The sequence below is a fragment of the Callithrix jacchus genome, chromosome 14 (genome assembly GCF_049354715.1).
Source record: "Callithrix jacchus isolate 240 chromosome 14, calJac240_pri, whole genome shotgun sequence".
Classification (NCBI taxonomy): domain Eukaryota; kingdom Metazoa; phylum Chordata; class Mammalia; order Primates; family Cebidae; genus Callithrix; species Callithrix jacchus.
This window is the reverse complement of record NC_133515.1, coordinates 38,934,282-38,947,726: the sequence shown is the minus strand read 5'-3', so window position 1 is coordinate 38,947,726 and position 13,445 is coordinate 38,934,282. Positions and strand designations below refer to the sequence as shown.

At 48.4% G+C, this 13,445-nt stretch overlaps 1 protein-coding gene across 16 annotated transcripts in view; it reads right to left on the bottom strand.

The window, feature by feature from the left end:
* SLC4A5 (solute carrier family 4 member 5) overlaps positions 1-13,445 on the bottom strand; it is a 136,296-nt gene that overhangs the window by 33,517 nt on the left and 89,334 nt on the right. For all 16 annotated transcript variants that reach the window (XM_078349014.1, XM_078349018.1, XM_078349015.1 and 13 more), the window contains 8 exons: positions 12,290-12,345; positions 8,513-8,670; positions 7,687-7,774; positions 6,056-6,210; positions 4,963-5,166; positions 3,145-3,319; positions 1,195-1,328; positions 187-458 (listed from right to left, as the gene is read on the bottom strand). In XM_078349014.1, coding sequence (XP_078205140.1) covers positions 187-458; positions 1,195-1,328; positions 3,145-3,319; positions 4,963-5,166; positions 6,056-6,210; positions 7,687-7,774; positions 8,513-8,670; positions 12,290-12,345 — 1,242 coding nt within the window. The remainder of the gene's footprint in view (positions 1-186; positions 459-1,194; positions 1,329-3,144; positions 3,320-4,962; positions 5,167-6,055; positions 6,211-7,686; positions 7,775-8,512; positions 8,671-12,289; positions 12,346-13,445) is intronic.

The following is a 13,445-nucleotide window of genomic DNA, read 5'->3' as shown; positions in this document are numbered from 1 at the left end:
TACTATCCCCTTGGTTCCTTTGAAAAACTGGGTTCCAAACCCTGTATTTGCTCCCTTGGAATAGTAAGCCTTTGGCTGAACAGCCCCTCCCCAGCAGTAGGAGTAGAGAGCTGTGGTAAGGGGTCAGGGGACCAGGGTTGGGGGGGGTAGGTAAGGGCCCATGGCGTGTCTGGGGTTACCAGTCACCTGTGTCAGGCGCGACGCACTCGCACTTGTAGGTGGTGATGAAGTTTGGCTTGAAGTCCACATTGATGGGATAGTACTTGAAGGCACCGATCATCTTCTTGATGGCATCATAGATGAAGATGAAGCTGATGAGGGTGGAGAAGCCCTCCTCAGTGAAGCGGGTGATATATTTGATGATAAAGCTGGCATCTGTGGCCACTAGGATAAGGCACTGGACAGCTGAGTGTAGGCCAATCCAGAGGCGGAACTCCATGTAGTCCAGGCCATTGCCTCTGGAAGACAGAGGGAAGGTGAGGGGCCTTCAGGCCAGGGCTCCTGGCTGTGCTTGGCTCCTCAGACCCACCCCTGAGTGGCTTATCTGTCCTCCTACAGCACAGATGCCCTTCCAGGGACTGTGAAAGATTGGGGACAGGGACAATTCTGGGGTACAATTATCTATCTTTGAGATCACATGGGGGTCCAGTGTTTATAAGTAAAAAAATTTTTTTAAGATCTTCTGGGGGAGGCAGGAAGGTGCTAAGATATCTCAGTGCTCACACAGTTGGTAACAGACACCAGAGTGAGTGAAAAACAGGGAATTTTAGAAGAACAGGGCTGAGCAGCCCTTGAAAATGGTCTAGTCCCAACCCTCATGCTGTAGAGGAGGCAACTGAGCCTGGAGTAGTGACGGGAGCTGCCTGAGTCTGGGTGTAGCCTTCTGACCCGCAGCCCAGGACTTTTCATACACTACACTGCCTATCAAGTCACCATTGCTCACAAACTGAGTGGTGTGAATTTTCTCTTCTTGTCATGGCTACTCCCTATGGGCTGTGCCAATATGCACTAAGATGTCTTAAAGGCAGGTAGCTGGCAGGAGTCAGGAGGGGTCACTGGGTAGCCCTTCCCATGGTTAAAGATGGCTTTGGCACCTCTGCACCACCACCTCCCCTTTGGGCCTATTCTCCTGCCCTGGCTTCGGCATACTACCGCAAGTGTGAGAGCAGGCACTGGGGACCAAGGGACACCTACTTGCTGAAGTCGAAGAGGAGTTTCTCAAAGATGAGGATGGGTCCCGTGCTGCTGAGAATGATGAGAGGCTGTCCCGAGAAGAGGCAGAACAAGGAGCCAGCCATGGCAGTGCCCAGGAAGCTCTCCATCACTCCCTGGGGCATAAAGAATGTGTGGCTCAGCACAGGCAGGAGAAGGGGCCTCTCCACACAGGCTGCAGCCCAGTGATCTCTCCAAGGACCCAGGCCACAGTGTTCATCCCTCATTCTGGGCCCTTTCCTCCCTAAATCCTGTTCTCCATCTCCTACTCCCTCCACTACTTGCCACCATGGCCAGTGTCACTCTCTTTAAATCCATCTGGATAAAGGTCCCATGTGAGTTCCTTTTGGCACCCAGGGCCTAGAAAACAGTGGATGTGCTTGTCTCTGTGTCCAATCTACTTCCAGAAGACAGCCCATTTATCCATCTAATTATTTATTCATCCAAACATCTGTCTGGGGCTTTTAGAGGTCAGATCATTTATTCATTCTTTCAAAATCCATTGAGTGTCTGTTATGTACCAGACATCATGCAAGGTATTAGAAACCCGTCACTGAACAAGATAACACACCTTAATTCTAGTGGGAGATATGGGTAATTAACCAGGCAATTTCCATACAGCAGGATTTCTCAATCTCACCACAACTGATATTTTGGACTAGATGATACTGTGTTGTGTAGGTCTGTCCTGTGTATTGTAACATGTTTAGTAGCATCCACAGCCTCTACACATTAGATGCCAGTAGCAACCCTCCTCCCAGTTTTAACAATGAAAACTATGGCTAGATATTGTTAAATGTCTCCTGGGGTGAAAACTGTCCCTGTTGAGAGCCACTGGCAAGAGGTGTGCTAAGCTGGGACAGGTTTGGGGTGCCACAGGAGCAAGCAGTAGGGGTGAAGGGGTGGTCAGGAAGGCCTCCCTAGAAGTGGACAAGTAGAAGCTGAGATCCAAAAAATGAGCAGAGAATTGGCCAGGGGAAGAGGGTTAAGTGAAGCAACAAGAAATGGTGTCCCAGAGAAAGGGAATACCGTATAAAAGGGCTGGAGCTGAAAGACAGCATGTACTTGAAGAACGAAAAGATGATCTGGATTAATGGAAAACAGAATGCAGAATGGGTGGGTAGGGTAGGAATGCTGAGAATGCTGGGAGATGAGGTGTGAGAGCCAGATAGGGCCATGTGGCTAGGGCCACATGGGGAAGCTGGGATTTATAGGTCAAGGATAATGCTTAGTTCCTGCTGTAGACAGTTGGGTGAACCATGGTGTCACCTGCTATGCTGGGAAAGGCCAGGGAGAAGCAGGTCAGGAAGGAAGATAATGGATGCAATGTCAGCTGTGTGAACTGGGGTGTCCTGAGGGGCAGCCATGTGGACATGCCTAGGAGGCACCAGAAAAATGGGTCTTCTCCTTGGGGCACTGAGCTTTCCAATGGCTCTACTTTTAAGACCTCCACCAAAGAAGACCCTTGCCTAAGAGATTGGTGTGTGTCTCTGCTGAGCTGTTTTCCCCAGGGAGGCCTGAGTTGTTGTCATAGTAACAGCTTACCATCCTTCTAAAAATGTCTTAACTCCAAACTAATAATTCAAGGTTGGTTTTTAAAAAGTGTGGGGGGAAGGCACTCCATTAATTTTCTGATTAAATTGACTAGTATCAGTGGGAAGAGTATCAAATAACGCAGCAGATGATTCCCCTTAACAGTTTGACCTACTTAAAGCATCATTAAATTTGGTCTTTAGTAATGAGATTTAGTTTCAGATCTTTTAATACTGTCATATTATTATTATTTGAAGGCTAAAGGGTTACAAATAGTGATGGTCTCGACCTGGATGGTAGATGAAACCTTGGTTTTGGGAATTACAGGATGAAGCTCCCTGCTGCCACCAGGTGGTGGCAGATCTTACTTTTACACTCAGGTCCCCAGCTCACACACACCTGATAATTGTCGGTAGCATCCCCCAGAAGCCCACCAAAGGTGATCGCGTTGGTGATACAGCCGAGGTAGATGAATAGGATGGCAGAGATGGACTGAATGTGGAAGCCATCATAGAAGTCACTTGGGAACCAGGGCAACTTCCTCTTGATATCCAGACACAGGCCACCGAAGAACCTGCTCAAGACAGGCCGGGGGCTGCTTTCTTACCACTAAAACTAGTGCAGGGGCAGGGCTATTTACAAGAACCTGCAGAGTCTGGGGCAAGGAAAGGAACTTGACCAGAGTGGATGGGGCAAAGATCTTTCCACCAGAACATTTAGGGCCAGGGATGAATTCCTGTAGGACTGAGTTTGTGGTTGGCACACCCCACACTGGGAAGGGTGGACGCAGCAGGTTTTGGAGAGGGAAAGTCTGATGGGAATACGTCCCAAGGTAGACCTAACATTCCATGGAGAATGGAAGTCCTGGGGTCCACAGATGGCAGTCCTTCTCACATCCCTGATCATCTGCAGGGTGTCTGCTCTTGGTGAATACAGGTGTGTCTAACTTTCGGTGACAGAGCATCCCAGATTATAACAGACTCATTAAAAATAGATTCTAAACCTTATAACTGGTTGGTATTTGTTTTTTTTTAATTTTTCTATCTGGAACAGTTGAGTGGGAGATTTTAGGTTTGGAGACATTGTTTACTGGGATTGCTATTCCCATATCGCCCAGTGCAGTCCTTAGCATGGAGCAGTTTCTCAACCTCAGTTCTATTTTGGACTGGATACTTCTTTGCTGTAAGGGCTGTGCCATGCACTGCAGGATATTTAGCAGCTACCTGCTGGATGCCAGTAGCATATCACCTCTCCAGTTGTGACAGACAAAGATGTCTCTGGACATTGCCAAATCCTATGGACTCTGGGGTAGGGGGACTAAGGAGGGCCAAAGTTGAGAACCACTGGTATAAAGTCAAGGGCATTTAAACCATGACTTCGCTCTCAAAGCCATGATTTACATATAGATTTGCAAGGCCATATCCTTTCCTAAATCTAGATCAACCTGAGTGGCTCCAAGAGCTGGAAAAAAAACCCAGGCCAGGAGATATTTTCTTAAAAAAAGAAAAAAAAGAAATGTCTCCTGGGGTAATTTAGGAAGTGAATAGATAAATTAAGTTTTAAAAAAAGGTACTTTTTGAATCGTGTCCCCACAAAAGATATATATTAAGGCCCTAACATCTATGTAACATCTATACAGATGTAATCCAGTTAAGACGAAGTCATTAGGGTGGGCCCTAATCCAATATGACTAGTGTCCTTATACACAGGAAAGTACTCTGTGAAGACAGAGACACACAGGAGGCCATGTGGTAGAGAGGCAGAGCCAGGGGTGTTGCAGCTGCCATCCAGGAACACCAAGGACTGCGGGCCACCACCAGAAGCCAGGAGGAGGCCAGGAAGGATTCCACCCAGAGCCTCAGGGAGCATGGTGGTCCTGCCAACCCCTGTTGTGGAACTGCTGGCCTCCAGAACTGCAGGAGAGTAACCTTCTGTGGTTTTAAGCTGCCTAGTTTGTGGACTTTGTTACAGCAGACCCAGGAAACAGGCACCAAAGGATGTCTAAGAGAAAAGTTTGGGTTCTTCTCTTATATAGGGTCTCAAATTCCCCTCTCCTGAGGCAACCCTTTTTGGGGATCCATGATGGGGCTCAAGGGCTCTGGGAGGGAAAGAAGGCAGGGGTAACTTGAGTAGGCACTACAGGCCATGGTTGGGAAAGGCAGCTGAGAAGAGAAGTCTAAAGGACAGCAGGGTCACTGTGAGGCCTGGGGTGGGCACCTTCCTGTCCAGATAAGCTCCTCCCCGATTTCGTGCACAGCTGGCATCTCTCCATCATCCCCGCTGCTCGTTCCGCCGGCCCCACCACCACCGCTGGCCCCGCCGCCACCACCACCACCTCCGTTGCCTCCTCCAGCAGCTCCGCCACCTCCTCCCACAGAGCCATTCATCTGGCCCAGCTCTGCTAGGGAGAACACAGATTTCCTGGAAGAGAAGGGGGATGAGGGAGGGGAGGACCCCAGAGCACCCCTCACCTCTCCAACCAAAATTATGAAATATCTTAGAAGACAGACATAAATGCAGAAAATGATCTAACACTATCCACATGCAGGTCACCTAGATTTTACAAATGTTCACATTTAGCCATATTTGCTTCTGATATTGCTTATTATTTTTATTTTTATTTTTTTGAGATGGAGTCTCGCTCTGTGGCCTAGGCTGGAGTGCAGTGGCATCTTCTTGGCTCACTGCATCCTCTGCCTCCTGGGTTCAAGCGACTCTCCTGCCTCAGCCTCCTGAGTAGCTGGGATTACAAATGCATGCCACCAAACCCAGCTAATTTTTGTATTTTTAGTAGAGATGAGGTTTCACCATTTTGGTCAGGCTGGTCTTGAACTCTTGACCTCATGATCTGCCTGCCTCAGCCTCCCAAAGTGCTGGGATTATAGGCGTGAGTCACTGCACCTGGCCATCTCGTTATTTTCAAACTTATTTTAAAAATTGTTTTGAGATAGGGTCAAATGCTGTTGCCCAGGCTGGAATACAGTGGCATGATCATAGCCACTGCAGCCTTGACCTCCTGGGCTCAATCAATCCTCCTGCCTCAGCCTCCAGAGTAGCAGGAACTACAGTTGTGTGCCACCATGCCCAGCTAAATTTTTTTTTTTTGCAGAAACAAGATCTCACTATGTTGCCCAGGCTGCTGTCAAACTCCTGGGCTCAAGTAATCCGCTCACCTCGGCCTCCTAAAGTGTTGAGATTATAGGCATGAGCCACCATGCCGGGCCTCAGATGTATTTTAAAGAGAAATAGAACAATACAGACAGAGTTGAAGCCTCCTTTTTCTCTCCCTATTCCCCATCCTCATACACACCTCTTGTCAGCAGAGGGCACCTTCTTGGGGGGCTCAATTCGGATATTTGGGTCCCATTCTCCAGGAGGAAGGACGATGACCTCATCCAGAAATTCATCAATTCCTGCGATCAGATCTTCCCGATTTCGGGCTTTGTAGGCCACGTCGCTGAAGAGCTGGCGAGGAGAGAGGAGGGAGAAAAAAAAAGGTCAGGTCTCTTTGTGATGTGCCCAGGAGCATACCACATCTAGTTTTTAAATAAATCATGGAACCACATCTCCCACTGCCAACTTACTCTCAGTTTTTGGGAGGCCATAGCACGCTGGTAAAATATGGCACAACAGGACACAGCAGGCACTGGGGGAAGACAGCCTGTCTTGGACCTGAAGGCCAGGTCTCCATATTCTTGCTTTCAGGACTTTGGTCAAGTTACTTAACATTTCTGGTTTCCATTTTTCACAAAGCACACACATTAGAAAACCTCTGTAGAGCCCAATCCAAAGAGCTCAGATATTTCACTTCCAATTTTTACTCCCAGCCCTTCACCCTTAGAGGCTCAGCCTGCATTATTCACACTGTCTCCAGAGTGTGCTTTCTGACTTCCAGATTCCATGGGGCTATGCTCATGTTTAACCCTTTTCCCATTTAGGAAAAGAAAAGTGCAGCTCACTGCTAGTGATCATCTAATTATACATGAACACACTCTTTGAGGCCAAAGCAAATCTGATTTTCAATGTGAAAATGAAATATAAAAACTATTCTTGGAGTTATTTCTAAACAGAACTAACATCAAAATCATTGGAATAATCAGAAACATCTATTCTGGAAACAGTGGATTCATCAAATGAATCTTAGGCCAACAACTGTTCAAGAATGATGTTACCATCACTTGTAGGAATGCTAGTTTTCTAGGATTTGATATTTTCAGTCATTGAGAATTACTGTATTTTGTAAATGGAAATACCACAACTAAAAACAGAATGCTATAAGTACAATGATGTCTTTTGTTTCTAAAATCAACATACTGGAGCAATGTGAAAATAATAAAAATGAGACATTTTGTGGGGAAAGGTTATCTCGGGGTAAAGGCTGCAGCCGCAAGTGCCACCCGTGAGTATTTTTGGCACAAAAGGGAAGAGTTAAAGTCCTCTAGGCTCCCCAACACTCTGGAGACACAGTGTGACTCAGCTCTGCTTACAGGCTCTGTGTAGTCTCTGGCTCACCTCTCCAGTGTCACCTCCTTCCCTTGAAGCTCTTACACTGAGCCTACATCAAACCACCTCCATCTAGCTTCTCTGAGCCTGACCCATTCATTTCCTTTGTCTAGAATGCTTGCCTCGTAGCCTGGTGCTGGGTCTACCTTCCTCCTGCTCCTTCTTAGCTTTAAAGCCCCTTCATCTGTGAAGCCCTCCTTGACCCCCTGGGCAGCTAGCACATGGTAAGTTTTATAATTATCAATTTGTCCCTCACGCTTGATTGGTTCTAAAGGACAATGACTATTCCCCAATTCTCTTCATCTTTAGCATCCTACGTAGTGCCTGGTACACAGCAGGTGCTCCAAAGTGCTAGCTGGATAAGTTAATGAATGAAGGTGCAGTGCTTGGTGCAGGAGGCATAAAATTCAGGAGTACAAGCTTCTGGTTACCACTTACATCATCTACCATGAGGGTTGCAATGGCACGGCCAATTTCATTGTAGGATTTTGCTCTCCCAGAAGGTCCCAGCAGTATAAACAGAAATCTGCAAAGAAGATGGAGGAGGAGACAGAGAAGATGAAGGAAGAGGAGCATGAAAGGGAGAAGAAAAAATAGAAGCAGGTGAAAAGAGTTTTTTGGTCCCAAACAATATCCATTCTTAACCTTTTTTTTTTTTTTTTTTGTGATCACTCGATCATCCAGGCTGGAGTGCAGTAGTACAATCTTGGCTTACTACAACCTCCACCTTGTGGGTTCAAGTGATCCTCCCACCTCAGCCTCCTGAGTAGCTGGGACTATGGGTGTGCACCACCAAGCCCAGCTAATTTTTCATATTTTTAGTAGATACAGGGTTTCACCATGCTGCCCAGGCTGGCCTCCATTCTTGAGCAATTCACCCACCTTGGCCTCCCAAAATGCTGGGATTAGAGGCATGAGCCACTGCACCCAGCCCATTTTAACTTTTTTACTTCCCTCTGTGGAACCCTATGTTTGCTTTGGAGGAACATTTCCTCTTCCCCTCCCCTAGGCTCCCCCTTGAGTATCCTCACCTTCGTCTTGCTGCCAACGCCCACCTGACAACTTCTCTCCCAGTTGTTGCCTCCTCTTTTATGATTTTTAATAAACTCTAAAACTCTTCCCTAGTTAGAAGATATCCCTTCCCAGCAACCTCCACATTTAGAGGTGTCTCCAAGAGCACTAACAATCAACAGCCCTGCTTGCTGACTGCATGGACATCTGGCTCCCTGAGGGTGGCATGGGGACAGGTTTCAATGGCTCTCACCTGGTGGGGACAGGCACCTCTGTCACTCCTCCCAGCATGGCTGACTGGATGAGGCGCACGAACGCGATGAATGGCTGGTCTAGGAAGTCTACCTCGCCCACGAGCACGTTGGAGGCTTCTGAGTCCTTGGGGATCTTCTTCATGAATTTGTTTTTCCGCTGGACAGGGAGGGAAAACGAGATAGCCATGGAGACTCCCACCTGCTCTCCCTCCCTCACTCCCCTTCAGACTGCTTTCAGGCCTAACTTGAAAAAAATTCTCCCAATGTTGCCAAGAGACTGAAAGAATAACCAAGTACTCTCCCAATTCTGCAGTGGGGAGACTGAATGCAGGTGAACCCCAGGCACCATCAAGCTTTGTAGATGGGAAGGAACTGGCAGTGACTTGGCCCTAAGATATTCTTGATGGATGAAAACTGTTCCACTGAGTTGTGGGTTGAGGGGTCAGAGAAGAGCCCCAGGTTTGCCAGACATCAGGCCTCACTGGATGGCCTCTTCCAGGCTGAGCAGATGGGAGTGTCAGTGCTTCTACTCCAGCCACCCAGAAGCCCGCCCCGCCCTCCACCTTCACTTTTGGTGGCTGTGGGGAGGAGGAGGCCTGTTCTGATGGTCAAAGTAGATAGGCCTTGTTTTCCCTTTGCCACCAGCTTCCTGGCTCACAGGACTTCTTGGACCAGTCTCAAAGTCCGGGAGATTTCCGTGCCCCCAAGTTAGCCCTAGGGTACCTCCCAGGAAATTAATAACTTCTGAGATTTTCCAGTGGAGACTATCAAGGTTGCCTCTCTCCAGTCCCTCTGGCTAGTGTCTCTTCAGGGGAGGTAGGTCATACAGGCAGAGCCAGTGGGGTCTGATGTGAGAGGTATTGGAGACAAGCCCTCCACTCAAATGTGTTCCCACTCTCTGTGTTTATAACTTCATTCTTCCTGAGTCCTTTTTTATTCTGAAAATAACCCAGGGATGATCACTTTCAAGCTCTTCTTAGTCCTTAACATCTTAGAATGAATTCCTTTTTCAGATTGCTTTCCCTCTGGGCAGCAACGGCACGGACAGACAAGAGACAGAGATAATTTTGTCAGAAGACAGAGGGGGAGCAGTTGCAGTGGTAGCAGGGCTGAGTGCAGTCCACGGTGGTTGAAACAACAGGAAAGAGCCTGGTGGCAGAGGACAGCTCTAAAGAAAGCACCTGTGAACATCACAATTTCCCACCAATCTCCCCCTCTGCTGGAGACTTTCCTATGGACACAGACCTGTCTTTCTCACAGGCTCAGTGAAGACACAGGTTCCTTGTGTCTCTTCCTGTCCCTGTGGAGGGGTCAGCTGTAGGCATGGATATGGTCAACAGGTCCTGCCCTTTTATGCCCACAGCTGTTTCCTGATTTGACTTATGTGGGGGCATGATACACACTGGGCTAGGTGGCCTACCAGTACGAGCAAGGCCTGCACCCTTATAATCTTTTAAATCCAATCAGCAAAAAATCCCTCCACAACCACCCAGGCAACCATCAGCAGCCTCAAGGATCCTAACATAGTGAGAAAAAGCAGAAATTGACAGGAACACCAGAGTCCCCGAGACTCAAAAAGTCCCTTTGTCTCAGGCATGGTCAGCTGACTAATAAGCAGCATTCTTCAGGGTGGAGAGCTGGGTGTACCAGGGCAGCCACCATCTCTGAGCATCAGGCAGGGAGGGGATCCAGGGCAGGGGAGGAGAAGCGGGCTAAGCAGGAGCACCCTGGAGAATGAGGTTTTGGAAGCAGCAATGCTTCAGGGTGTCCCAACAAACCCACTTGTTTTTGTTTTTGTTTTGTTTTGTTTCAAGACAAGAGTCTCGCTCTGTCACCCAGGCTGGAGTGCAGTGGCACGATCTCGGCTCACTGCAACCTCCTCCTCCCAGGTTCAAGAGCTTCTCCAGCCTCGGTCTCCCAAGTAGCTGGGACTACAGGCACATGCTATCGCATCCAGCTAATTTTTGTATTTTTGGTTGAAACAGAGGGTCTCTGTGTTGGCCAGGCTGGTCTGGAACTCCTGGCCTCAAGTGATCCATCTGCCTCAGCCTCCCAAAGTGCTGGGATTACAGATGTGAGCCATAACACCTGGCCATCAAACCAACCCACTTGTAATCCAGGAGAGAAGAGAAACTAAACCAGGGATTTGGTCCTTCCTTACACATTGTGACTTGTTTGGTAAGGAGGCCAGGGTTGTGGCATCCCAGAAATAGGAACATGCTAGTGTTCTGACCAACTCTGGCTTGCCCGCAGCCTGGACATGGGTTTGTATAATCAGGGCCCTGTTGACTCCACTTCCTGAACCCTTGGAGTCACTGCAGCACAATGATACTGTCTGAATCTACTCTCTGTTCACTGGGAATCTGCTGACTCAGGGCAGGAATGAAGTTTAGTCTTGTATAAACCAATGATGAAGAAAGAGCCTGCGGAGCAAATGCCTCTGGGCTTGCTCCTAAAGAACGCCCACTGGCATAGACCACTGATGCTGCTTCTCAGTATTTGCAGCATCAGGTATCAGCAAGGAGAACTAGACGCTGGTGCTAGGTGGTGAGTTCCAATCCCTAAATCAAGGAAGCCCTGCCTGCTGAAAGTGACAGCTAGTGTTGTTATTATCAGTCACACATTCATTAAAATAGGTTCTGAAAACCTTTTACTAGGAAATGCTTTCTTACTACAGTACCACTGTCTGTGTGCATGACTAAAAGTGGTTTTCCTTTGCAAATAATGTTCCAGAGTACTGATTAGTTCCTAAATTACTCCAAAATTAAGAGCTCTAGGAAGTTAGACTGCCTAGGTCAAATCAAAGTTCTGCCTTTCAGCTCTATAGACTTGCGTGTGTTATTTAACTGCCGTAAGCCTCAGTGTTCTCTCATGAGTAAAATGGGAATGAAAATAGTATCTTTGTGATTCATAGAAAATGCCTGGCACAGTGTAGCGCATGCAGTGTGGACTGTAAATGTTGGTTGATTTTGTTATTGTTTATTTTTGCCCAGGACACTGACATGAGGGGCTAACTTTGTTTTGCCTTCCACCAAACTTAGTGATGCCTGGAAGGCTTACAGGTCACCCAAGCTCCTGAAGGCTCCTGGCCAAGTTTCAGGTTTCCATTGTCATTTTTCTTCCTATTCCTAGGGAGACAGACAAGGGGACCACGGGACCTCCTGTCCTTGAGGTGTGCAGGAGTTGGAATTGAGGGGGCCTCCTCTGGCCTTCCCCAAGGGGCACAGTCACAGGATTCTGGGGCTGTGGGACTTAGAACTGGACCCAACCTGTTGGTAGGATTCTGGTCTCATCAAGGAAGTTTCAGTCCAGCTCATGGGAGACTACAGGAAGAAGATGTGCTATTGGACAGTCTAAGCAATTAACTACCACTGTTCTCCCCACAGGAAGACTCTTTTCCGTCTCTCTGCCAGCCCCAATCTGTATCCCAACTTTAAAGTTGCCTGTGGGTCACAGCGGAGATGAAGCCATGTGTGCTGGTCTTTTCTCTTCAACAAATGCCGAGCTCAAGGACAGCTGGCACCTCATTTGATCATGTTCTCTGTCCCACAGCCTGAGGGCCTGACATAGAGCCAGCACCTGGGACTCAATCAGTCCTTGACTGCTGGGCTTGGCAGAGTACCCCAGGTGGCCCAGAGTCCCCACTGGGGACCTTCCTGGAACTCCCACTCCTTTGTAGGAGTGGAATTCTGCCCATAGGGGATCTCTGCCCCTGAAACCAAAGACTTCCTCCTGCCCTGGCCCTCCATTGCAGCCAAGTGCAGGGATTTTACTACCTGGTCTGTGTTTGGGGTGAGAGAAATGTCATTCATGCTTCTGCTCTGGGCATGACCTAGGAGAGAAGGAAAGGAAGATCCATCAGGGGAAGCCAGGCTCTCATAGGTCCCTTTTCTATGGCCCCTACTCATGCCTCTCCCATGTTCATAACCAAAGCAAGTCCCTCCCCCCTTAATCCTTAAATTCCCTTAAGCTAGCATCTTCTCACTTTCCTTCCATTTAATGGCTTTCCTGAAAGAGGTGTCAGACTCCAGATTCCACTGTTTGCTTCTCCCTCCTCAATCTACTGCACTCTAGTCTCTACTCTTCGACTCCATCTTCTTGGACGTCACTCCACCTTCTGGGTCTGGCTCTGCACCAGCCCTGGATAGGGGGAGGGACAACAGATGCATTATTAGATGAGGGGCCATGTGTCACTAAGCTTGGAATTTGCTGGAGAGGGGAGCAGTTTCACCTCTGTCCTCCATGACCAGTGAGAATATTTAAAGATGGGCTGGCGATTTAGGCTGACAGAGGGAAGGAAGGTGGCCTCCCCATGAGAAGGGTGACAGTCAATTATTTGGACTGCCCAATAGTTCCTTCCCCTGTTAAGGGGGAGAAAGTCAGCTCTCTTTTCCCACTAGCCCAGTCCGGTGGATACCCTCAGACCTATCGTGTCTCGGCTATTGGCCTGTGCCACTCCTGGTGTCTGGAACATGGCTCCTCTCAGCTCTCCTCCTCTCATTTCTGTCCCAGGATCCTCTCCTGCTTGGGCCTCCTGGGGCCTTATCTTTGCTCTCATCCCCTCCAGATGCCTCAGTCTCTACCCTGGTCAATAACCCCCACTCCTATTATTTCCAACACCCATCTGGACTGAGGATGCCCAGGATGGATCTTTAGTCTGACCCCTCTTCTGAGTTGCAGACTCCTCGGAGAAGCCCACTCTGGCACCTCAAACACAACTCTTTACCTTCCACCAAATCACTCCCCTCACAGACACATTCCACTCAATGCCTCTCCCTCCCATCCATCAGCCCTTCAGACAGAAATCTAGGAGCAGCCTTGGACCCTCCTTCTTCCTCACCTCCTACTTGCCAATCTTGCCCCTTCTAGTTTATTCCTACTTGGACAGAAATCTGATTACAGCATGCTCCTGCTTTAAGCTTCCTATTACCT